The 27,202-nt window shown below is 41.1% G+C and overlaps 1 protein-coding gene across 1 annotated transcript; it reads right to left on the reverse strand.

Moving 5' to 3' along the window:
* Positions 1-1,541: 1,541 nt before the first annotated feature.
* On the reverse strand, positions 1,542-27,202 carry ASH2L (ASH2 like, histone lysine methyltransferase complex subunit). The gene is made up of 17 exons (XM_070765135.1): positions 27,005-27,202; positions 23,980-24,049; positions 23,243-23,388; positions 19,642-19,730; positions 18,483-18,577; positions 16,113-16,208; positions 15,796-15,891; positions 15,070-15,145; positions 13,736-13,753; positions 11,347-11,440; positions 10,196-10,413; positions 9,458-9,625; positions 8,155-8,348; positions 6,869-6,961; positions 5,501-5,599; positions 4,404-4,463; positions 1,542-1,742 (listed from the first exon to the last, which is right to left on the reverse strand). Exons 1-17 carry the CDS (start codon positions 27,139-27,141, stop codon positions 1,635-1,637), a joined length of 1,857 nt encoding a protein of 618 aa, XP_070621236.1. The 5' UTR covers positions 27,142-27,202; the 3' UTR covers positions 1,542-1,634.

A 27,202-nucleotide genomic window follows, 5' to 3' on the forward strand; every position in this document is an offset into this window, starting at 1 on the left:
AGTGTTGTTGTGGAAAGGGGGGGCAGTGTCGCAGACGGGCCGAAGCAACGGGTGTCGGCAACCCATGGCTCTTTCATTCCCCTGCTGTGGCTCCATCGGCTGAACCCACCAGTGGATAGTCCCACCTGCCCCTCACCCTCCCTTCCCAGTCACTCCTCGCCTGCATTGAGAAGGTAAGGGCGGGGAATGGAGACTCGCTCCATATTCCAGAGTGGGAGCAAAGCACCCGTGTACTTGTTTCTTCTCTTGCTGGGTTTCACGGGCGTCTCTTCTGGTCCTTGTTGGTGTTGCGCACACCTCAGTCACTCGGGGAGACGCGTGACTTCCTCTCCACTCCAAGACACTGGCCCGCCCGTTTCTCTCTACTGCTGCTGTTGGCATCCTCATGGCCTGCCCGCTGCTCATGCAGAACCTTGCGTAGCATAGTTACATTTAGCATGCTTCACAAGCGGGGACAGTATCCCCTCCTCCTCCTGGAGCCCATTACAATGTGAAGCATTGGGGACAGCCAGGTCGGGCGAGTGTCTCGGGGCAGCGAGCAGGTCATGCATCTTCCCGAGTGAATGAGATGCATCCAGCACCAATAAAGGCTGAAGAAGCGTTGTTAGACCCAGGCAACACCGGAGAATTAGAATATGAGAAAGAGAAAGACAGAAAGAGCGAAAGAGATACAGAGAAAGAAAGTCAGGCAGAGAAAGGGATGTGTGAGAGATGAGATGAGAAAGAGAGAGAGAAAGGGACACAGAGAGAAAGAGAGGTGTGTGTGTAAGAGAGATGAGAGAGAGGGGAGTCAGAGGGAGAGAGAGGAAAGAAGAGGGAGAGCGGAAGCGTGCTGGATTCATATTAATGGTCTGCAAGATTTAAAATTATGAATTTAGTGGTCCCTAATGTCTGAAAGGATGGAGACCCCTGCCCTATACCATTCCAGACAAATGGCTGTCCAGTCTCTTCTTAAAAGCCTCCAGTGATGAAACACCCACAGCTTCCTGAAGGCAAACTGTTCCACTGGTTAATTTCTCCTTACTTCTAGGTTGCTTCTGTCCTCGATTAGTTTCCAACTACTGTTTCTTAGCTTGCCTTTTGCTGCTTTGGAAAGAAAGTTGACCTCCTCTTCTCTGGGCCATCCCCTCAAATATTGGAACACTGCTATAGAGTCCTCTAGTCCTTCTTTTCTCTTGATGGGAAACAGGCTAACTTGATCATTCCTTAACTTCTCTGTTATTTAGTGTTCTTGTCTACTTTTCCTCCTTACTGCATTTTAAAGACAGAGGTGAGGTATTTGCATCTTTCAGTTCTCACCTCAAGTAATATCCATAGATCTTGACCTGGAAAAGATCAATTTCACCTTTTTAAAAAAAAGAAAGCTCCATTTTTTAGGAGTCATTTTGCAAATAAGAATATTTTTGCTTATCTTGCAGTAGATCTATAGAATCTCTTTCTTTTGTATCTTCCCAAAGAGGCCTCTGGCTTATTGCTTGCTCTGCGTGTAGGAGGAAGGATTTTTAAAAAACGAAAAGGAAGACTGAACGGCTGCACAAATCTAGAAACTTAAAAAAGAGGCATTTATTACTTTTTCCCCCTCTACCACCATTTTTTCTTTTTATAAAAAATTTAAAATAAATACATCGCATTTATTAAGGCTCCCAAGGTGGACTGCGTCTCCCGTCAACTTCTGTTTCTACATGATACAAGACGTCTGCCAGCGTGTGCTCTACCACAGCGACCCAGCCCATGTCACTGACCTACAAGGAAGAGAAAAGGGCAAGTTGCTTTGGTTTCATGTTCACATACAAAGCGACTGAAAACTACACCTGCATCTCCATACTTCGAAAAAGAAATGTATTAGTCAATCAAATAGTACAATTCTTAACATGATTTCGATGGGATAAGAGAATGGGATCCTGTTATTAGCAATAGCATATGGACTTGTACACCACTTCATAGTGTTTTACCGCCCTCTTTAAGCAGTTTACAGTCAATATATTATCCCCAACAATCTGGGTTCTCATTTGACTGACCACGGAAGGATGGAAGGCTGAATCAATCTTGAGCCAGCGAGGACCGAACTGTTGGCAGTCAGCAGAATTAGTCTGCAACTGCTGTGGTGAACAACTGCTGGGGTGCTGCAACTTTCATAATTTCAGAACTTGTTTATAAACACTAGAGCAGAGATGGCAAACCTTTTTTTTGCTTTGGTGCCGAAAGAGCATGCTATTGTGCATGCGTGAGTCCCACACCTATAATTCAATGCCTGGGGAGGGCAAAAACGGCCTCCTCTGCCGGCTCTGAGGCCAGAAATGGCCCTTTTCCCAACTTCTGGTGGGCCCGATAGGCCCATTTTTCACTCTCCCCAGGCTTCAGAGGCTTCCCTGGAACCCGGGAAGGGCAAAAACGCCCTCTATCCCCCCCTGGAAGCCCTCTGGAAGTTGAAACGCCCCTCTCAGAGCCTTCACACAAGCCAAAAATCAGCTGGCTGGTACACACATGGCCATGGGAGCTAGGGCATCAGCTTGCGTGCCAGCAGATGTGGTGCCGCGTGCCACTTGTGGCAGGCGTGCCATAGGTTCGCCATCACTGCACTATTTATTTATTTATTTGTTTGTTTGTTTATTTGTTTGATTTTTATGCTGCCCTTTTCCTTAGACTCAGGGCGGTTTACAACATGTTAGCAATAGCACTTTTTAACAGAGCCAGCATATTGCCCCCACAATCCAGGTCCTCATTTTACCCACCTCGGAAGGATGGAAGGCTGAGTCAACCTTGAGCCGGGTGATGAGATTTGAACCGCTGACCTACAGATCTACAGTGAGCTTCAGTGGCCTGCAGTACAGCACTCTACCTGCTGCGCCACCCCGGCTCTTATTTATTTATTTATTTATTTATTATTTAGATTTGTATGCCGCCCCTCTCCGCGGACTCGGGGCGGCTCACAACAAGGCATAAACAAATCGTAACAAATCCAAATAAATTTAAATATTTAAAAAAGTTTAAAAGAGAACCCCAATATACTAACAAACACACACACAAGCATACTATACATAAATTATACATGCCCGGGGGAGATGTTTCAGTTCCCCCATGCCTGACGGCAAAGGTGGGTTTTAAGAACTTTACGGAAGGCAGGGAGAGTAGGGGCAGTTCTAATCTCCGGGGGGAGTTGGTTCCAGAGAGTCGGGGCCGCCACAGAGAAGGCTCTTCCCCTGGGGCCCGCCAACCGACATTGTTTAATTGACGGGACCCGGAGAAGGCCCACTCTGTGGGACCTAATCAGTTGCTGGGATTCGTGCGGCAGGAGGCGGTCTTGGAGGTATTCTGGTCCAATGCCATGAAGGGCTTTAAAGGTCATAACCAACACTTTGAATTGTGACCAGAAATTGATCGGCAACCAATGCAGACTGCGGAGTGATGGCAAAACATGGGCATACCTAGGTAAGCCCATGACTGCTCTCGCAGCTGCAGTCTGCACGATCTGAAGTTTCCGAACACTTTTCAAAGGTAGCCCCATGTAGAGAGGGTTACAGTAGTCGAACCTCGAGGTGATGAGGGCATGAGTGACTGTGAGCAATGAGTCCCGGTCCAGATAGGGCCGCAACTGGTGCACCAGGCGAACCTGGGCAAACGCCCCCCTCGCCACAGCTGAAAGATGGTTCTCTAATGTGAGCTGTGGATCGAGGAGGACGCCCAAGTTGCGGACCCTCTCCGAGGGGGTCAATAATTCCCCCCCCCAGGGTAATGGACGGACAGATGGAATTGTCCTTGGGAGGCAGGACCCACAGCCACTCCGTCTTATCCGGGTTGAGTTTGAGTCTGTTGACACCCATCCAGGCCCCAACAGCCTCCAGACACCGGCACATCACTTCCGCTGCTTCGTTGACTGGACATGGCTTACAAATGAAGTATTTAGCTTACAAATGAAGTATTTAAAGAGGAAGAATGTCTTTCTACCTTCAGTTACAACTCTAAGAAAAAATAGTCATAGAGTGGAATAGGGTTTGCTCTTCCTTTAAGTTGGAAATCAAACCTTATCCAAATATATTTTTTTCAAAGGATGAAAGAGCATGTCTGTCTACTGTGAAAGAAACCATAGCCAAATAGTGTAGCAATTGGTGTGAATTCTTAAGAAAAAAATCTTGCTGTCAGGATAAATGCACAGCTAACTGAATAACCCTCAGGAGTTACATATAGTTAGTGAATAACTAGACTGGCAAAGTTATTTCTTTTTTTAGCTGTACAATTTTATGCAGGGGCCAATGTGCACGTGTTTTATTCCTACTAGAAGCAAAATTAATTTGGCCAATGAAACTGGGATTTTCATTTTCATGGAAAACGTTACAGTTTGCTTGCACACAAAGCCTTGGATCACATCACTTTAAAAAGGCACATTATTCTGATCATTGACTTACCGGGCGATAACTAATATCTCTTGGTGGGTACTTGAAATAGGGCCCGAAGTTGATAGAAACCTATGAAAGAGGAAGGGTTTATTTTTGTTTGTTTTCAATTATTGCACTGCTCAATACAGCCTCCTGTGCCTGCAATATTTCAATAGTGAAATATTTCAACAATGTTTCAACATTGAAACATTATTTCAATGGCAAGAGATCTAGCGTGCCATTGCTTTCATTATAAGTCTGAGAGTTTTTTTTCTTTCTTTCTTTCTTTCTTTCTTTCTTTCTTTCTTTCCCTTCCATCTCTTCCTTTCTCTCATTTGTTTCCTTCTCTTTCTCTCCCTCCAGTTCTTTCATTTCTCCACTTCTCTCTCTCTAATAGCTTTTTTCTTTTTCCTCTCTCTCAATCTCTTCCCTGCATCATTTTCTCATGTCTCTCTCTCTTTTTCTCTCTTTTTCTCCCCTTTCCTCTCTCTCCCCTTTTTCTCACATGTGTGCGCACCCAAGCGAAATGCCCTCCAGGGCTGGGATCAAGGCGGCTACACCTCCTCCCGCTGCCACCACTGCACAGTGAGGTGAGTAGCTGGCTGTGCAGCAGAGACCTGTGCTGCGCAGGAGAGCTGGAGCTCTTCCCTCCCTGCATACAAACGTGGCTGCTGCTCCTCATTCCCTTCCTTCCTGAGCCGACACAAAGGGGATGGCAGCTGGTCCTGAGCTGCCTGTGAAGGACGTGGAATCGCAAAAAAGCAGCTGGTCGCAGGCAGTGCAGAGAAAATGCTAGGGGCGCTTACTGTGGTCTTTTACAAATCAGCTACTGTGGTCTTTTCAGTGCCATGATGAGCATCCACGGGACTTTCTAAAGGCAGAGGAGATGAGCCTCCTGTCTACTAACATTGTCCAAGCAGATATGGATGGATGCTATGGAGGAGCTACTGGGGAGAGGTGACTGGGGACAGTGGGGGCAGGCACTGTCCTTGCATCAACAGATGCGTCACTGATCCACAATCCTTGTGCCAGGATGAGCCTGCTTTCAGGGATCAGCCGTTCCCACATCATATCAAATCCCAAAGCAACCAAACCTGAAAGAACTGAGCCCCTCAGCTTCTACCTACCGTGCAACCTTTGTATAGAGACACTGCAGGGAAATAAACACCTTCAAAAATATCTCGGTATGCAACTCCTTGACTGGCACCGTTCTTATAGAAGATTATCTGAAAGAGACAAACATCTGTCACCACAAGTAGTAGAGCGCAACTATAATCTTGGGAGATTTCACTGTGATATGGAGCAGGCCCTTTTTTGCACTTGTGTTTTAATAACACGTGACATGTAGGCCATGTTGTACCGTGTTCTCCTAAAAATGCAGAAAAGGTTTCTGTAGAGCAGTGTTTCCCAACCTTGGCAACTTGAAGATATTTGGACTTCAACTCCCAGAATTCCCCAGCCAGCATTCGCTGGCTGGGGATTTCTGGGAGTTGAAGTCCAAATATCTTCAAGTTGCCAAGGTTGGGAAACACTGCTGTAGAGCATCCAAGAGATAAATGAATCACAAGGCCTGACTCTTCCATTTTATAAAAACAGAAACCTATTTAATAGAATTAATAGAATTCTTTATTGGCCACGCGAGTGTGATTGGACAGACAAGGAAATTGTCTTTGGTGTATATGCTCTCAGTGCACATATGGAGAATACATTCATCATTGTCTTAAATGAGACCAATCACTGTTGCATCACCTGCAAACTTCAGTATTTTAACAGTGGGATCTTTTGAGATGCAGTCATCGGTGTACAAAGAAAAGAGGAGAGAGCACACAGTGCTGGGGGGCTCCTGTGCTAATTGTGCAGGTATCTAATGTGATTTTGCCTAGCTTCACCTGCTGTTTCCTGTCTGTTAGGAAGCTTATGATCCATTTACAAGTGTGTTCCAGTACTGCTACCTGTTTTAATTTAGTTAAAAGAATGTCTAGAATGACGCTATTGAATTTTTGGTGTTACAGAATTCTTAAGAAAATGTTCCTAAGAATTTGCTGAGATTAAGTGGGCAATGTAGTTTTATGCAATCTTAGAAATGCAGCTGGCGAAGCTCTTTCCGCAGTTGAGATACTATTCAGAGTTAAATCATAAATTTATACTGTGATTTAAGGCAGAGAGTGGGAATATGTAGCCCTCTTGATATCACTGTCTTTCCCGTATTTTTCCACACTAGCTGAAACTCAAGATTTGCAGCTCAGTGATTTCTGAACAGGTCCAGGTCTCTCTCCTATTTTAGCATTGCCTTCTCCAAACCAGATCTCACTGAATGACCCAAAGCAGAGGCTAGCTGGCACTGTTATTCTTTTATTTTTGGTATGGGTGTGTGGTTACTTTGAATTTCTGCACCGAGGCAGTGTATTAGACTCAAAATGTAAAAGGCCTCTTCCAGTTCTATGACATACAATTCTCTTCAGCAGCCCAATGTCTGCTTCTAAAGTTCAACTTACTTGGCTTTCCAGAGCTTGCTTTAAACTTTTCTCAGCTTTGTCCACAAAATCCTTCTCTTCAAAGTACAAATAGCTTTTGAACTTGATCAAAGCCTAAGGAGGACACGTGGGAGAAGACATCAAAGCCAGAAATTCATTTGTAAAACAATGATGAGACAGAAGTGTAACACAAATGTGATTTCAACTAATTAATTCAACAATTGAGCAAGGAGTTGTCCCTTGTTGTCTGCAACAGCAACCTTCAGCAAGAGTAGAAACATTCATGCATTGTCATTGGCAAGAGAAAAGCACATGGCAACTATCAAATATCAAGAACTGCAAATATGAACCAAACTTTAAGGTACATTGCAATGATCCGAATCCTGAAAAGTCAAGATAGAAATATATTTCAATTAAAACAAGAAAATTATAGCAGCCCTTGTTTTCATTCCTGCTTGTGATGTGCTTGCAATGCCTTATTCTAGTCAAGACATATTAGCTCCTTTCCCGGTTAATAAAAAGTATAAAACACCCTCAATTATTTGGGTTGCAGGCTGAATAGCTCAGTATTCAAGAAGACATTAATTAAGGTTAGACATTTGTTAGGAACCCATTTGCTTGAAAGCCAGTTTGATGTAGGCAAAAAACTGGTAGACTGTGAGCTCAAGAGCAGCCTTATCCATGAAAGCCAGGCTGGGTAACTTTGGGCCAGTCCCTCTCAGCCCAACTCACCTTACCGAGTTGTAAGGACACTAGGAGGAAGGAGGTTAGGTATGTTCACCGTCTTCAGTTATTTATAAAAATAATAAAGGTGGGATAGGAATTAAACAAACAAATACTTGGCTGTCTATGTATACACAAAGTAAGTTTCACATATTTAAAGCACCTATGCCAGTTCTTTTATATAAAGAATACTTATCCGATTTTTTGATTCAATTTTTTTTAATGCTGCCCTTCTCCTTAGACTCAGGGTGGCTTACAACATGTTAGCAATAGCACTTTTGAACAGAGCCAGCCTATTGCCCCCACAATCCGGGTTATCATTTTACCCACCTCGGAAGGATGGAAGGCTGAGTCAATCTTGAGCCGGTGGTGAGATTTGAACTGCTGACCTGCAGATCTAGCAGTCAGCTTTAGTGGCCTGCAGTACTGCACCACCTCGGCTCTGTCTATGATCCTAAGACATGCTGTCCCATTCGTCTCCCAGTTTATTCTAGAATTTCAATGGCAAACCCCAGAGCTTTTATGGCATCCTATGGAAATGCCCAGCCAGGTCTATTAAAATGAGGCTTAATTAGAAGACCCACCTTGTCTTTGTAAGTATCTGGCAGGGATTTAGCTGTTTCTGTGTCTTCAGGAAGGCTGATATAAAAACCAAGCACGTCCCCCTGGCCGTAACCTGACGAGTAGTGTTTACCGATGGACTGGTGGAACTTTGTCCCTTTCTTGCTACGCCAGGAGTAGCTGAATTTGTCGTAACCTAGAGGAGCTTGAAGATTTCCTGTAGAAAACAAAATGTCTGTCAAGCACTTGATTGCATTTGTCTACAGAATGCTTCAAAATGTTACAGGGGTGGTTATTTTAGTAGAAGATGAATTTGATTCCTAGCTAGCTGATCCCAGTACCTTTAATGGTACAGCTGCTACTATATCTATCCTTGCCTACGCAACAAGCATGTATGGACTACAAGCCTTGTGTGGGAAAACAATTAGGGAATGAGTCAGGTCATAAATGTTATATTTGCACTGATTTGGAAAGCTGGGGACCCCCTAGTCCAAGGAATGAAATGAAATTGAAGAGTGTATTCTGAAACAGATGCAGAGAAAGAACTAAGCAATTCCACTTCCTTCCTACTGCCTATCACCTTCCTGCCATCTGTTCCCATTTGTGGACCAAGCGTTTAGCCTAGCCAATTGAAGAGAAGGATTAGGGGGAATATGATAACTATCTTCCAGTACTTAAGGGGATTGATTTGTTTTCCAAAGCACCAGAGGGCGACAAGAAGCAATGGACGGTAGCTTGTTGAAGAGAAATCCAATCTAGAAGAGGAAATTTTCTGACAGCGGAAACAACTATTCAGGGGAATAGATTGCCTCCCAGAGTTTTGGATGCTCCTTCCTTGGAGATTTTAAAAGATAGACTGGCCAACCATTTGACTTGGAGGATATAAGATCTCCTGCCTTAAGCAGGGCGTTGGGCCAGAAGACTTCTGAGGTCCTTTTAACCTTATGATTCTGTTCTGTGGATTTTTCTTTCCTTTAATGACTCTGTAATCCTTTGCATCGGGGTGGAGTTGGGGCGACTGAATGGAGCTAAATATTTGCTGGCGAAATACCCTCCCTGACACCTATGCAGTGTTAGGAGGAACATTCATTGTGCTCAGAAAGAGAAATATCTGCCCCTACTTAGGATCAAACTCACAGCCTCCTGATTGGGAGGCAAGAGCAGCACCTATAGGTCGCCATGCTGTGATTCTATGTTCCATGGATAAGGAAGATGGAAAGGAAAAGGGATAAAGTCCCTTTGCCCAATGCTTGCAACATACCCCAAGGTCTTCAATGGAAGAAAGTGAGAAGTCACAAACTAATGAAAGAAGGAGCAGCAGCTTACCTAAAGGCTGAGACCACCCAAGTCTGGCAGCTGTTTCGGGTGGCATCTCATCCACTGATATTTCAAAATACCAGGACCCCTTTCGCACCCCATGTGAAGCTCGTACCATCGAGTACCCTTTTTCCCCAATGACTGTCAGCCTGTCATCTGAGATCTTCAACTGAGGAGCTGCAGCAAGGGGTAAGAGAAAGGCAAAAAACGATAAACATCTGTGTGAGTGCTGAGCATGAAGAAACTAAACAACTCCCGGGAACAGAAAGTCTCCGAGGTATCTACACTTCTCTCTGCTGCATTAGACATTCCTGGTAGTCTGTTTAGTACATTACAGTGTATTTTAATTGGCAGCCAACATCATACAATGTGAACTTCTAGTTCTTATTTTTATTGCACTGATGTTTTTGGTTTGTCAACTTGATTAGCAATTACTGAAAAATCCTAATTCCAAATACAATGTGCATTAGGATAGTCTGACAGTTCCAAAATTCATTTTTTCCAAGGAATTATTCTTAAAAAGTATATGGTGTTAGTCAGAAAATATTCTGATAAAAGGAAGAAACGTGTATTTTTGCCAACTATTGAGATCTGTGTCACAACTTTCAAGGCTGGTTTTCTTTTTACAAAACAACCTCACTTTTAAAGAAACAGAGACAAGAATTCAGTTTTGCACAATCACTGCTTTTTAACCATCACTGACTATCAAATACAGGAAACTTCCAATAAGATCGAGCAGCTCTGTACCTCGGTCATGCAAAGCTAGAAGGACCCGTTCGTAAAGGCAGGCTCTGTACAGATCTCCAGGGATAGGCTTTCCTGCCCAGCAGTCTAGCTCCAACTTCTCTGGGTCAGGAGCATGGGGGTCTGGTTCCGCCAAAATATAACGATACCCATCTTTATTAAAAGGGTGCTCCAACGGATAGCCATGGGGTGGAAGACGCTGAGCAGAGAACAAAGGATCACTGTAAAAACAAAATAAATCAGTAAAAGCCTCTTTCTCAGCCTTCCAAGCAAGGAAAAAGAGAGGAATAAATTCTTTTGATTCATCAGTGTCGACCACCATCATCATTTTAATTTATCCCTTTCCTTCTATGCATACCACAAAAGTGACCAATTATCTAAAAAAAATGTAAGCAACATAAATGTGATATGACAGCGACAAAGTAGTACAAATCAAGAGGAGGAATGTCTCAATACTTTTCCTAAAAGCAGAAGGGCTGATCGCAACTCACAAAATCATTGCTTTCCAGAGTTTGCTGCCAATCCATATGAGAAGCTACACAAAGACAACTTAAGCAACAGTCTCTGATAGCATCTAGAATAGAATAGAATAGAAAGGGATGGAAGGGACCTTGGAGGTCTTCTAGTCCACCCCCTGCTTAGGCAGGAAATCCTACACCACTTCAGACAAATGGTTATCCAACATCTTCTTAAATACTTCCAGTGTTGCAGCATTTACAACTTCTGGAGGCAAGTTGTTCCACTGATAAATTGTTCTAACTGGAGAAATCTCTCCTTAATTCTAGGTTGAAATTTTAACTATAAAAAGGTCTTTATGCTCAGATTGCATATGCATGCTGGGAAGTCCCTCAGTGTTAAGTGGTTTCCTCATTGACCTCGCTTGTCAGTAGGTCATAAAGGGTGATCACATGGTCCCAGGACACTGCACCCATCAGAAATATGAACCAATTGCCTGGCATCCAAATTCTGATCACATGACCATCGGGAGGTTGCAATGGTTGTGTGAATAATGGTCATAAGTCATTTTTTCTCCCAGTAGTGTTTAACTGTCATTAAACAAATGGCTATAAGTCAGGACTACTTGCCCACAAAATGATATTAATTATTCTCCTTTTCCCATGTTTTCTGTATCAAGCCAAATTCTCAGGACTTACCTCCTAGTCTTCTTGGCTGTTCCTGTAGTTCCTCCTTCCTGCTGCTTGCGTTTGGCCCCTCTTCCTTTCCCACTAGTTCCTGGCACAAGACTCCCTTGGAAGAGAAACACCACAATCGTATGTCATCTATTAGGTTGGTTATTTTATTTACTGTCAGCCCAATGGCATACATGATGGTGTTACTTGCATCTCACTCAAAATATCATTTTTGATTCCCAAGTTAGAATAAGCTAAGAAGTGAATAAACATACAGGGTTTTTTTTTTAGAGCAGTGAAATTCTGCTTCCCATTTGGCCTTGTTGAAGTTCAAAGATACCCAAGGGGATTTAGGACTGATTTCCCAATCATATCAATAGATAGATGGCATACGATTGTGGACTATTTCCTGGCTGGCATAAGCCAAGATTGGAAATGCAACTTTTTAATGCAACTTTTTTCAAAATCAGAAAGAACTGATTTGGGGCTTCAGTAGACTATAAACACTTGAACTATTTACTACTGACATCTGAGAAATATGAGGATACTGAATTTTATCATCCAAACAGTATTATGACTGAGACAGTCTTAGACTAAGTTGAGGCAGATAAGCAAACTTTGTCCAGACATTGTTTATTTTATTAAGGACAACTCAGACAGTGTCCTCAAAATGCTCAAATATGTATTGTGACGTCCAGTTTGTCCGTGATCATAGTTCCCTCTAAGCTGAGCAGTGAGCAATCGCTCACTTAAAAATCATCATCAACTCAGAGTTTTCCAAACCTGCCCAGAAGCCGAGAGGGAAAGAGTGAGAAGGAAGGAGAGAGAGAGGAAGAGAGAGAAACAGATAGAAAAAAGAGAGGAAGGAAAAGAGAAAGAAAAAGAATGGGAGTAAGGAAGAGAGAAAGAAAATCAAAATCTAGTTTGAAACTGGCTCAATTATTTAAGTGGCATTTTGATATTGATAGAGTTGCCCTATTATGAGCTCACTGTTATAGACACACAGTACAGTATTTTATTTTGAATTTCTCTGAGGCAAAACAGGGTGGGTTTTTTATTTGTTTGTTTGTTTGTTTGTTTGTTCGTTTATTTATTTATTATTTCTGTGCCACCCAGTCTCGAAGGGACTGCCGCTCATTTAGAGGGAACACTGTCCGTGATGTTATGACACGGACACAGAAGGAATTGGCATTCTGACATTTCAAGGTTGTGACACACTTTTTGCCATTTGCTCCCACCATCCAAGTATAAAATGCAATGGTTAGATTCAGGTAATACACTATGTTCAAGTGAATAAATCACATTTTGTCACAGCATATATCTGAACCTTGCCAGTGTTTTACTAACCAGTAAACTTTGTGTCTGAATAGAGTTATTTGATCTTGTCCAAGATCAAACTCCATGAACCAGCATTCTCTTAGGACTGTGTAGCAACAGCTACTATAGAGGAGGATACTAAGTAGGGTAAAAACTGATTGCCTGCATTCAGAAGGCAGCGTTGCAGGAATGATTTTATTTCAGTTTTTAACAGCCAACTGAGATAGAGCGTCAAAAATGTGTTTTCTAAAATACATTTTCAACCAATACTTTTAAGTTTATAGGTAGTCCTCAACTTATGACCATAACTAGGCCTGCAAGCAGTGGAAAGCAGATCATCACAGTATCTCATCCAATTTCATGACCTGTTTTTGTGGTAGTTGTTAAGCAAACATGGTGACGGTAAAGCAAATAATATATGGTCATTAAGCAAAACCTTTGGTTGCTATGGTAATTTTTTTTCCAGAACCCGGAAGAAATGCTGGTTTCCAGAAAAAATGTAAGTGCTGGACACAGGACATTGAAACTGCCTGTAATTGAGGGCTGTTTGCTCTGTGCTCAAAATGTAGTCATGTGACTGTGAGGGAAGCCACCAATGGAACTTCAGACTGTGGTTGTTCATTTCTTGGGAGAGGGCTATTATAATTTCAAATAGTTGCTAAATAATTAGTCATAAGTGGAGGATTACCCGTATACAGTAAAGCTCAGGATAAGGAACAACATTTACCCTACACAACCTTACACCACACAAAAAGCCAGACAGAGATTCTTCCTATTTTACACAGGAAGAACCAAGGTTACATATCTACGTATTTGCATCCAAACCTCTTCCACAGAAACCAAATCAATCAATCAATCAAATTGGATAAAAATCCAATTTTTTTATATAATCAATGAAATGGAGAATATGGCTTTTAACCATTGTAAATATTTCACATTAAATTTTCAAACATTTCACTTGCAAATTTGTGTGGTAGGCTTGGGATTAATTAATTATACTTAGTTTCCACGACAATTTGGCCAAACAAAACAAAGAGGAAGGGGAGGCTTTTCACACAATACTTAAGTTTTAGGAAGCTGAAAAGCAAATATTCACCTCCCAAAGAAGCTCCACCTGTAAGAACAGAAGTTGCACCATGTTGTTGTTGAGTTATAACATGAAAACAAAACACCATAACATGAAATGGAAATTAAACAATAACACCCACCCTTCTGTGTCTTTTCTAAAACCAAAGTTATTGGAAATTCATTTAATCACTCCTTAAAAGGCTGAGAATTTATCTGTTCCTTTTCTCCTTGGATTCCCTCTCAGAAAAGGAGGAAGGGGCTACCTCCTTTTACTGCTAGCATGAAAACAGACTAAGCAAAGCAGGGGCAGAACAACCAGGGTGTTTGGTCTTTAATCTTGCTCCTGAGGAAGCATGAAGCTTACAGGGTCACTATGGAATCTGAATAGATTAGCAGGAAAGGATTTTACTTCTCAGTCAATGTTTTCATTCCCTACATAGGACTTAGTCTGCAATGGCAACTGAACCCAATAATTAAAGAGAAGTCTATTTTTATTCAGCTTCCTTAACTCAGCCTCCCCCTTAGAATAGGATTAGGTGAGATTTAATCCTTAGAAGAGTTTCTACTACAAGTCCCACTGAAATCAAACATACTTCCAGATGACATTGGGAAAGACAGCTGTTCGCAAAGTGCTTTTGTTTTAATGGCAACAGGACTTTCTTTTTAAGACATTTTGCTTCTCATTGAAGAAACTTCTTCAGTTCTTGGATTAGAAAGGAAATGTCTTTTTAAAAAACCCACAGAAAGTCCAGTTGCCTTTAAAATAAAAGCACCTTTGGAAAACTATGATCTGGATGAATAAGAACCTCCATAGAGTAAGTAAGATTCACATTGTAAAAAGTAACAAACTTGAATGAATTATTAGAGTATTTTTTTCAATTTAAGATTATATTTTTAAATTTGCCAGATTGCTTTTTTATTTGACACTAAATTGGGCAGGGAAGGAGAGGGTTGTTAGCCAAATTACTCTCTCCAATTCTGAAAAAGAATCCACATAGTTTCTTACAATAAATAACACAGGTTATATAATTCCAAATCAATTAAATAAAGATGTATTCCTATGGACACTTAACTGGGAGTTTATCTCATTTAATACAGTGGAATTTTCAAGATATCAGGCATAGGGCTGCAATCTAATTTAACTATTTATTTGTTTACTGCTGTAACATACGAAAAAGAACCAAAAAAAGACTTAAAACTTAATTAAAAAATTAAAAAAATTAAAGCAAGTAACAAAAATGAACAATGGATGTAAACTTAATTATATCTGGATTTATAAAGAAAATATGTTCAACTACAGAGTCTGAGGATCAAAAATTTGAAATTCGTGTTTCCTCGTTTCAGAAAAAAAAATAAACTTACCATTTAGATTTCCACTAGTAGATACAGTATTACTCTGCTTTTGGTTATCATATGCAGGACCAATATTAGCAAGGTCCTAAAAAGAAAGCAAAGTGTATTTCTTTAAACAAGCAAACAAAACTTTAAGACACTTTTCCAATTCAAAAACTATTTCAGTTGGTTAAGGTTGGAAAGCTGTTAACACACCCTATATCTTACAATTCCTGTTCTCTCAGAAAGGAATCCCAATATGTGGTAGATTTTTCCCCTTCTCCTCAATCCCTCCCCCGTAAATTCTAAAAATTAGGTGTGAGTAATTTCAGTAATTTCAAAAACTAGCAACTTATTAGTGGGTCAATCATTGAATAACAATGAAATGGAAAACTAATAATATAATTTCCTAGCAACATCTTGAGATGTTCATCTTTGGTCTATGGGAAAGAAATAGCCTATGTGATGTTGTCCACCCTCAGGTTTCAAGGAAAGACATTTTGGCAGAATTCAAACTTGTAACCTACCATCTACCAGTGAAAGATGTTCCTTCTGCTCAAAAGGTTCTTTTCCTTTTTCTCCCCAAAACTGTAATCTTCTGGGTTATATTTGCCAAACTGGAATTTTTCTACTTCTTAGAACCTTCAATTGCTCAGAAAAAGTCCAAATTCAAAGTCTTACTCGGTATTATCTATATTTACTCTCTAGTGAAATTTTGCCAGCATACTGGAAGATGTTCTATATCATTGACATTACCTGGTCTAAGAGTCCAAATTTGGGGTAATCTTCTTCTGGATCTTTGCTACCTGGATCTGGATGCTCTTTTACCAAAAACACATCTCTTTCTTTACACTAGAATAAAGCATTCAAACAAGATTGATTTAAATACCTCCTGCAGAGATCAGATGCAATTCATATGATCCAAAACTGAATAATATAAGCTGCTACACCAGTGAGTAACTGAACTACAAAACAAAATATGTTAACTCATCCACTTAATAATACATTTTTTCCTAATTCATAATCAAATTTAATCAATAAGAAAAACAGCAGTTTTGTTCATCTAGACTTACCATTGTTTTTACAATATTGTTTGGCCAAGTCATTTTTCCTGGTCTTTGCCGTGTTGTCATACATTCCCAGTATTTATCAATAAAGGGTATAATATCCTGTTTGGAAAAAAAGAGAAAAAAAAATTAGGCTATAATATATAATATCAATCTAGATGAATGGGAGAGAGTGTGGAATAGGAATTATAAACTGGGCTCATCAGGAGTTGGGAAATAGGCCATTTCCAGCCTCCAGAGGGCCTCCAGGAGGGTGGGGGAAACTGTTTTTACTGTACCCAGTCATTGAATTATGGGTGTGAGTACTCGTACATGCATAATAGCGCACGCCCACACTCTTTTGGCACCGGAGGAAAAAGATTCATCATCACTAATATAGGGTTTCCTGGTTGAGCAGGAGGTTGGACTACAACATCTCTAAAATCCCTTCCAACTGTGTTATTCTGATAAATTGATATTAAAGTTTGTTCTAAAAGATCATTTTGCTTTCCCACCCAAAAGGCACGGTACAGATTAAAACAGAGCTAAAGGCAGTTTCCGTAATTCATGGAGATAATCTTGAATTCTGAGTGGGTGGCAAATACAGTGATCCCTCGATTTTTGCGATCTCGTTCTTCGCGAAACGCTATATCGCGATTTTTCCCACCCGATGACGTCACTCTCTTCCTTCCTTTCTCATCTTTCTTTCTCTCTCTCTTTCTCTATCTTGCTTCTTCCTCTCTCACACTCTCTTCCTCCCTCTCTCATCTCTTTCTTTCCTTCTCTCTCTTTCTCTATCTCTCCCCCTCTTGCTGGCGGGCGGCGGGCGGGCGAGCGGGGGTATCAGCGAGGAAGACCCAGGGAAGGTTCCTTCGGCCGCCCAGCAGCTGATCTGCTTGGCAGTGCGGCAGCAGCGAGGAGCCGAATCGGGGTTTCCCCTTTGCGTGGGCGGCGGGGAAACCCCGATCTTCGTCTGCTCACTGCTGCTGCGCTGCCGAGCAGATCAGCTGCTGGGCGGCCGAAGGAACCTTCCCTGGGTCTTCCCCGCCGCCCACGCAAACTCCACCATCTGCGCATGCGCGGCCATGAAAAAGGGCGCACATGCGCAGATGGTGTTTTTACTTCCGCAACCCTACATCGCGAAAAATCGATTATCGCGAGGTGTCTTGGAACGGAACCCTTGTGATAATCGAGGGATCACTGTATATAGAAGGAACAAATTTCACCAAGTTTTAATAGATGTATTTCTGCCTTTCCTCACAAAGTACAATTCAGCTAATGTATTTATTAATTTTTTATGCCATCCATCTCCCCATAAGGTGACTCCCATTCTCCCCTCTATCTTTTTCTTCATCAGAACCCTTTAAATAAAGTTATTCCTAACCATTACACCACATATTCTCTCTCTGTCTCTCAATCAACAGCAGGACATATGACTGAATGCTCTTCTAACATAAATTCCTGCCAAGAAAATGTAAGTTTTCTATATGAGATGTGTAGCATGAGAGAGCATGGCTGATCTAATGGCCTCTTATCAGGAGTTTGAAATGATTCTCAACATTCAACAAAATGTACAAAGCTTATTCTCATTAATCTGAAACCGCAAAGCACTCACTTCTCAGGGGGCAAAAAGCTTAAACCTTCCTAAGAATCCTTGCTACCAAATCAGGCTTCCTCTCGTACTCGATACCAGGAAACTGTTCTTGAAACCAGTTCTGAGAATTTTAGCTCTCGCAAACTTTTGGAAAACACTTTTACTCAGCTCTGAAATGGCTACTACTTACTGCATTGACTCCATGGAAATTTTTAAATTGCACTGGTTATTCTACCAAATGGCTTTGAATGCTGCCTAGCCATGGTAAGTGTGGATAAATCAGGAAAGACTTAATGAACTCAATCTGTATAGTCTGGAGGACAGAAGGAAAAGGGGGGACATGATCGAAACATTTAAATATATTAAAGGGTTAAATAAGGTCCAGGAGGGAAGTGTTTTTAATAGGAAAGTGAACACAAGAACAAGGGGACACAATCTGAAGTTAGTTGGGGGAAAGATCAAAAGCAACATGAGAAAATATTATTTTACTGAAAGAGTAGTAGATCCTTGGAACAAACTTCCAGCAGCCGTGGTAGATAAATCCACAGTAACTGAATTTAAACATGCCTGGGATAAACATATATCCATCCTAAGATAAAATACAGAAAATAGTATAAGGGCAGACTAGATGGACCAGGAGGTCTTTTTCTGCCGTCAGACTTCTATGTTTCTAAATATTTTTAATATTAAATCAATATTTACTCTTCTGGTAAGTTTCCTTTCACCACCCACTAGCAAAACTGTAGTACACGATTTAGCCATTCTAGAGATCCAGAACCAGAGCAGGAACAACTGATCCATACCTTGTCTTTTGAGAACATGGTTTTGGGGTGTTCGTCTTGCGTCCTTGATTGCCAAGTCAGATTCGCCAAGGCACTAAGACACATTTCTTTCAAATCTTTAAGAAAAGAGACACAGAAAGGAGACCAGCTTCTTCAACAACATTCTACAGTCTGAAATAAACATCAGGAGTTAAAAGAGGTATGAGTGAAAAAAATGTTATAGAGGAAATTTCAACATTGGTTTAATATTGGGCAAAGAAGAGATGTACTGTACATCTTGGCAGTCTTGATTGTGTATAGAACTAACATGAGAGCTCCAATATTAAATCAGATAAATTCAATAATTGTATGTTCCCTTTGGTTTTGGTAATACAGGAGGCCACAGGTTAACAACAGAACAACTGCTACTTAGACTGATCCTCAAGGTTCTGGCCATCACAGTGCCCCTATAATCAAATGATCACAATCCATGTGCTCAGCAACCAGCATGTTCTGCAACCAGCCTGGATTTTTGACTATTGCAGTATCCTGCAGAAACAAGACCAGAATTTGTGACCTTCACTGCCAGCTTCCAACAAGCAAAGTCAAAGTGAATGCTGGAGGGAAATCAAAAGATATAGTCATATGCGGTCCTCGCTTAATGACCCATGGTGATTCATTTAATGATGGTAATTGGGGACTGCAGAACTGCTGTTGCTAAGCTATAAAGTCATGTGACATTGCACTTTACCATCGCATCACTTAGTGATAGAAATCCCAATCCCAATTACTGTTGTTAAGCAAGGACTGCTTCTAAGGCCAATATTTTCAAAAATGAAAAACCAATAAATCCAGAGAAGGGAATAGGCCAGTCAGAGACCATATGTTTGCATGTAGACCATCTAATCTAAGTGGGCTAATGTTATAATTACTGCAGCCCAACGAAGCTGGACTTTTGTTAAAAAAAAACCCCAGCTTCCTCTGCACCTATAAAGCCTCTGAAAACAGCTGTAATATTGCCTGTCAATTTTCAGCCCCTGTTCTATAGTATCTCATACAGTGTTCATGTCTTAATAACTCCCGAGATAAAGGATTAAGAGTACTGGACATATTCCCTCTCCTGTAGTTTATAACTTAAATATGAAAGAGAATGAGGAAAAGTCAAGAATAAAAAATATATTCTACCAGCTTGCTTGCTTACTTGCTTGTTTTCTTAAAAAGTATGTGTTCCCACTGTGATGGCAAATGTTGCAATGGAAACTGTAGTTCGTCATAAAAGGAAGGCAGGATCTGAAATAATAATTCAGTGATTGTTCTCAATAAGTCAGATGGAAGAAAAATGTACAGTAACTTTATAAACTCAGTAAAGTAACACTTGGGCATGTTAAGCCATTTACCAAAAATAATTTTTGCAGGATTCTTGCCCATTCACCCATACCTCAACCATAAATCTAGAGGCAATATTCTGAAGAGGTACATTGAATTAAAAGCTAACCAGCCTACTAAATGCTTAAAGACATCCCGAGGTCTTCTCAAATAATATAGGAAAACTGAAGACATACAACCTTCCAACTTTAGCAATTTGGCACCCTACTGCTCCTTTCCCTCATCAATAAACATAGATAGAGATGATAAACTCAAAGACTGATAAGTTTGTTTGGTCCTTTTTGTAATCTGAACATCAAGATCTCTGAACATAAGGTCTTCAGGCCACTACCAAATTTGGAGCCAGTAAGAAAAATCATCATAAATCAGATTACCAAGTGACACAAACTATTTTCAGATTTTCAGGAGAGCTTGCACTTTCTTGAGACATTGTAAGTCAATGCTTGCTTAGATCTGGTTTTGTATAAGGTGCTCTATACGTTAGAATGTTTTCAAATCATGAGGTAGTCAAGGATAAACCATGGTATCAGTCTGTTTATTTTATGTGCACTGGACTAAGAATTGGCCTGTAGATGACAGCTCATAAAAACCCCTGGGTTTTTTAAAGATAAATGTCCTATCATTCTGCTGATTAACTGCATAGATGTTTACAGCTTTAGGATTATTTGTTCACAATGAGCTGGCAAAACAGCATTTCCCCACTCGGCTTTAGCCAAGGCTGTAAAACATTTCAGAGAAACAGCTGCAAACAAATAGCCTCAAATTTTCATGGAAATGTAAATATATAAATCATTACCCAGCAAATATTTATTTATTTGTTTGTTTATTTATTTGGATTTATATGCCACCTCATTCCCAGAGGACTTTGGGCATCTTACACTAAATACATATAAAATACAATATAAAAATCCTCTAAAAACAGTACAAAACAGTATAAAACCAATAATTACAATATAAAACAATTAAAAACAGCCATGCAAATCTTTCCTGGTCAGATCCCGATGGAGTATCATCCGATTAACAACCCCAGGCCTGCTGGAAAAGCCAGGTCTTGTGTATTTTCAGAAGGCCAGTAGGATGGGGGCAATCTGGATCTCAGGAGGTGGCTGGTTCCAAAGAGACAAAGCAGCCACAGAGGAGGCCCTCCCCCATGGGTCTACCAGCCGACACTGTTTAAGTGACGGGACCCGGAGGAAACCCTGTTTCCTCCAGTAGGAGGACATTTTGAAGGTAGTCTGGCCCTAAGCCTTGTAGGGCTTTAAAAGTAATAACCAACACCTTGAATTGCGCCTGGAGACCAATTGGAAGCCAATGCAGCCTGTGAAGAATTGGTGTAGTGTGGGTGCACCTAGGTGCATCCACACCAGCTCGCAGCACTGCATTCTGGATTAACTGCAGTCTCTGAACACTCTTCAGGGATAGAGCGTGTTGCAATAATGCCGCCCCGAGTCTTCGGAGAGGGGCGGCATACAAATCTAAGTAATAAATAAATAAATAAATAAGTGTGATGTGATAAGTGCATAAGTGACCGCGAGAAGAGCCTCCTGCTCCAGGTATGGTCGCAATTGATGCACTAGGCGAACCTGTGCAAAGGTCCCCCTGGCCATAGCTATCAAATGGTAGAACCTATTCATTCATTCATTCAATTTTTATGCCGCCCTTCTCCTTAGATTCAGGGCAGCTTACAATATGTTAGCAATAGCACTTTTTATCAGAGCCAACATATTGCCCCCACAATCCAGGTCCTCATTTTACCCACCTCGGAAAGATGGAAGGCTGAGTCAACCTTGAGCCGGTGATGAGATTTATACCGCTGACCTACAGATCTTCAGTCAGCTTCAGTGGCCTGCAGTACAGCACTCTACCTGCTGTGCCACCCCGGCTCACTTGGATGTTCTACTTAAATGTCTGGGCATACTCAAAACCAAATTAATTAAGCCAGAGTTCCCCAATCTTTCCCGCTTTCAAGAGGGGGGTGGGAGGAAAGAAAGGGGGTGGTTCCGTGCAAGTGGCAATAACCCTAACACTTCCTCAGCCCGGTTCCAAATGACTTAAGGCCCAGTAGTGAGCTAGAGCCTGTGGGTTGGGGACTCCTGAATTAAGCATTACAATTTACATACCACAACTGCCTTTATTAATATACACAGGTCTTCGTGTTCTTAATGCAGCAGAGATAGGAAAGGAAGGTCCTTAGCCCCTAACCGCTTGTTGTGTGTGTGTACCTGTGTATTTAAAAACATCTATAATATTGTGTTAAATCATGCTCTACATAATAACAATTTATTAAATAATCCACCACTGTCTGGGTTCACAAGCCTAAACCTCACAAATTGGATTATAGTTTAGGGTGATATCTAAATTCAGGATGGGAATCACAAAGCAGGGAATCACAAAGCAGCCACAATGAAATCTAGAGGTATTCAACTGATATTTTAAAATGGCCTTCTAACTTCTTATGGCAGATGTTAAGAACTGGAAAAAGTTTTGAAAGCCTAGTACATAGCCATTTGACACTGGTTCATACAATTAAAATATGCTACCCAAAAAACTCTGGTATTATCATTTTTCTTCTTTTAAATGTTTCTTGCAATAGGAAGCCATTTTTTATTCCTAAACAAGATGTTTTTTATATACAGTAATTGCCAACAGTCTATTGCTAAACAACAAAATAAAGTGAACAATCTCAGTTTTTGTTGTTTGTAAATAATTATGTAAATAAAGCATTAATAAAACTTCCGTATTTTTCAGAGTTTTCAGGTGCACCGGAGTATAAGACACACCTTAGTTTATGGGGAAGAAAACAGAGAAAAGAATCTGCTTACCAGATATGCATCTGGCTAGCATCGTTAGTCTGGTCAGTTTCAGCACATTATTTTATCCCCTGGTTAGGGTTTTAAAACAACCTTATTTGGAGAGAGTAACAATGAAAGAGCTTGCAAGCCAGTAAGAGCTGGGAACATTGTTAGCACCTGGTTAGGGCCTGAAAGAAACTTACTTGGAGCAAGTTAGAGTAATGAAAAAAACTCTACAAAGACTTAGAGCTTGGAAAACATTCTTTGAAGACAGTAACAATGAAGGAACCTGCAAGAGGTGGGAAGATCGTTAGCACCTAGTTAGGGCTGGGGAAGAAAAACTTCGGAAAAACCCCCATTCAGAATATAAGACACACCTGAATTTTCAGCCTCTTTTAGGGAGGAAAAAGGTGCGTTTTATACCCCCAAAAATACAGTATGCCATGTTTATGTAACAAGGGAAGTTTCAAATTCAACTGATAACCACCAATTATTTGAAACCAACCTCAGATATAAGCACATACTGCCCTCTTTTGGGAAGATTGGAGATAATATTTTGATTACTTCTACTGGACATCTGTCCCTGATCAAGAAAGATTCTATTAATATGCTGGTGCTACATACGTGGTATCAATGCCAAATGTTTCTGCAGTAAACCACTTGGTGCAAATTCCACACTGCAGTTCAATTTCTCCAAGTTGTCTTCCATTATCCTCATCCACAGAACTAGCTTGATTATCCATGACTTCTGAACCATCGCCCACACCTTCCTGTAACATTTGTATAAAGGTAACAAAAAAATACCAAGATAAGTTAAAATACTGTATTTTCTTTCCAGTAAGCATGAATAGTTTGTCTACTTATGCAGCCATTGTATCCCCACCTGCTCAACTTCATGGATGAGATTTCTTTACACTATCTCGTTTCACATTTTTTATTACAATCCAGGACATATATTACGGGACTAAACACAACTATAAAACCTTGATTCTGATTTCAGTCGCTTGAATTTTTATCTTTTTGTCAAATTAGTCTTATTTAGTATGGTTATGTGAGTTTGATTTGAATATTCAATTTGATTGAAATATTTCTTCAAACTGAATTCCCAAGATGATTTATCAAATCAAGTACCTTTAAATTAATATAAAGGGTTGAATAAATTACATAAAAATCTATCTACTTTTTCCACCAGAATTTTTAAATCCAATCAACCTTGAACTGCAAATCAACGCTGCCATTTACTTTTCAAAATAAAAATGCAATCGCTTCCAATTTGCATACATCTATTAGAAAGATTTTAACATACACATATCAATCATGAAACATGCTTTATATCTACAGTGCAGGTTTTGTTTACACACCAAGGCATCTTTTCCACTGGATGATTCTGTTTCCAGGGTAGCAGTCACATCAGCTAGAGATGCATCACCCCTGAAAGACATTAAAAGTCATTATTACAGGTTTATAACTTGTTTTATTAATTTTAAATGTTTAACAAAATGAATCTATTGATTCTATTTTTATTTATTTATTTATTAGATTTGTATGCCGCCTCTCTCCGTAGACTCGGGGCGGCTCACAGCAGTGATAAAACAATATACAATAGCAAATCTAATATTAAAGTCTAAAATAACAATTTTACATTAGAAACCCAAAAAACCCCTTATATAAAAAACATACACAAAACATTCCATACATAAAACTACATAGACAAGGGGAGATGTCTCAGTTCCCCCATGCCTGACGGCAGAGGTGTGTTTTAAAAGGCAAGAAGGGTGGGGGCAGTCCTAATCTCCGGGGGGAGCTGGTTCAAGAGGGGCCACCACTGAGAAGGCTCTTCCCCTGGGTCCTGCCAGACGACATTGTTTAGTCGATGAGACCCGGAGAAGGCCAACTCTGTGGGACCTAACCAGCCCCTGGGATTCATGCGGCAGAAGGCGGTCTTGCAGATATTCTGGTCCAGTGCCATGAAGGGCTTTATAGGTCATAACCAACACTTTGAATTGTGACCGGAAACTGATCAGCAACCAATGCAGATTGCGTAGTGTATTCTGCACGATCTGAAGTTTCCAAACACTCTTCAAAGGTAGCCCCATGTAGAGAGCATTACAGTAGTCGAGCCTCAAGGTGATGAAGGCATGAGTGACTGTGAGTAGTGACTCCCGGTCCAAGTAGGGCCGCAACTGGTGCACCAGGCGAACCTGGGCAAAGGTTCCCCTCACCACAGCTGAAAGATGTTTCTCTAATGTGAGCTGTGGATCAAGGAGGATGCCCAAGTTGCGGACCCTCTCTGAGGGGGTCAATAATTCCCCCTCCAGGGTGATGGACGGACAGAAAGACAGAATTGTCCTTGGGAGGCAAAACCACAGCCACTCCGTCTTATTAGGGTTGAGTTTGAGTCTGTTGACACCCATCCAGACCCCAACAGCCTCCAGACACCGGCACATCACTTCCACTGCTTCGTTGACTGGACATGGGGTGGAGATGTACAGCTGGCTATCATCGGTGTACTGATGATACCTCACCCCATGCCCTTGGATGATCTCACCCAGCAGTTTCATGTAGATATTAAATAGCAGGGGGAGAGGACCGATCCCTGAGGCACCCCACAAGGGAGATTCCTAGAGGTCAACCTCTGACCTCCCACTAACACCGACTGCGACCTACCGGAGAGGTTGGAGGAGAACAACTGAAGAACAGTGCCTCCCACTCCCAACCCCTCCAACCGAAGCAGAAAGATACCATGGTCGATGGTAGCCGCTGAGAGGTCAAGAAGCACCAGGACAGGATAAACCCGTCCTGGGTCCGCCAGAGATCATCCATCAACGCGACCAAAGAAGTTTCCATGCTGTAACCGGGCCTGAAACCCTACTGTTTCTAGCATTTAGCATTTTTAAATTTAAACTGAACTCGGAAATGTATATGCTTTTGTTTTACTCCAATATCCCCAAAAGATGTTTACTTTTATATTTACAGCAAACAACTATCCCCCTCCCCCATTACTAACAGGCACCGATCACATAGTTTAATAAAATGCTACTGTTAAAAAGATAGAGAAAAGCTGATTTTCAAGTTATCTTTTCTTTTTCTTGAAAACAAATGAAAACTATAGGATGCTATTTTTTAACATATTTATCCATCATCTTATCTTTTTAATCAGAAGTACCAGAGTTGAATCTGCTTTGACAAACATTTCATTACTCGGGGGAAATGTAGATCTAGATATATAAACCATAGTTTCATTGCAATATTTTTCCAATGGTACTTAAAAGGGAAGGCTTAAGTAATCTCAAGCATTTCTATTCACTAGATTTCCCTTTATGCTAAGCAATTAAGGTGGGCTCACTGTGACAGAACTTCAATTGTAACACTATTTGTTGGCAAATACATATATGCATATTTTAGTCACATTTAATGTGTAGCTCAAATATTTCTCACTACAGCATGTTTAGTAACCATTCCAATAATGTTATTCCCATCATAATTTTGTTACACAGGTTAGCTGTGGAGGGATTGTTTTAAGTTTGATTCTCAGAAGCTGGATAAATATGATATACTCCAGTTGATCTATTCTCAGCTATTATCCAAGCATCAGATTATGTCTAGACTCAATGGAAAGCTATAACCCAAAACAGCTATCACAAACAACAGTAAAAAGACCAAATCACTTCTCAGTCAGTTAACTATAACAGACCTGACCTGGTATTTGCCAATAAAGAAGCATAGCAAATGTGTTTATGCTACACTATTTTTCCTTTTAGCTCAATTAATTGCTCAGAAGCAATACTCAATGGTTTTAAGCAGAAATATGTCCCTCCTACTATCACTAATAACCTCATATGTTTTAAAGGAGAGCAGGAATCAAACCCAGAGGCTGTTTTACAATCACTCACTGACAAAGACAAGGTGCAGACTAGGTTCTCCCACTCTGGTAGTCAGATGCATAGATTTTAGTCTCAAATTTGCACATTGGTTGGGAATAAAATTTCCTTCTATGTTCCCAAATGAATCTGGACGTCGCCACCAACCTAAAAACCGACAGGGAACCGGGTAACTGGAGGTTGCTAGGACTAAATTAAATGAGACAGCGGCCTGACTAATTGCAACTGGCTGGGAATTTTGATAACTGTAGTCTCAGCATCTGGAAGGGGGACAGATTGGCTACATCCCGCCATTGAAAGCTTTCCTGCAAAGCCGGGATTTCGACAGGCGGGAAGAAAGAACCCGGAGGGAGTTCATTGGGCGAAAAGTCAAAACTCTGACCAATGAGAAGCGGATCCGAGACCTCCGGCCAATAGGAGTGCTCCTCTAGATTTTAGATTCCTAACCAATAGAAATGAAGATTCCAATTTCGCTCTCTTTCACCGTCATATCGCCAGGTCTCACCCGGTCTCCGAGTCTCCTGTTCCCTGCTCCGTGGCCCCTGCGGCGTCCCCAGCCATCGGCTCCGGAACAGCCGGTGGGGTGGCCTCCCCTTCGCCTCCATCCTCAGGCGCTGAGGCGCTAACTCCAGCGGACGCCATCTTGCACTAGAAAACACCTCTCGTGGGATTATTCGCGCGTAATCTCGCGAGAGCTATTCGT

This window comes from Erythrolamprus reginae, chromosome 12 (assembly GCF_031021105.1).
Source record: "Erythrolamprus reginae isolate rEryReg1 chromosome 12, rEryReg1.hap1, whole genome shotgun sequence".
Lineage (NCBI taxonomy): Eukaryota > Metazoa > Chordata > Lepidosauria > Squamata > Dipsadidae > Erythrolamprus > Erythrolamprus reginae.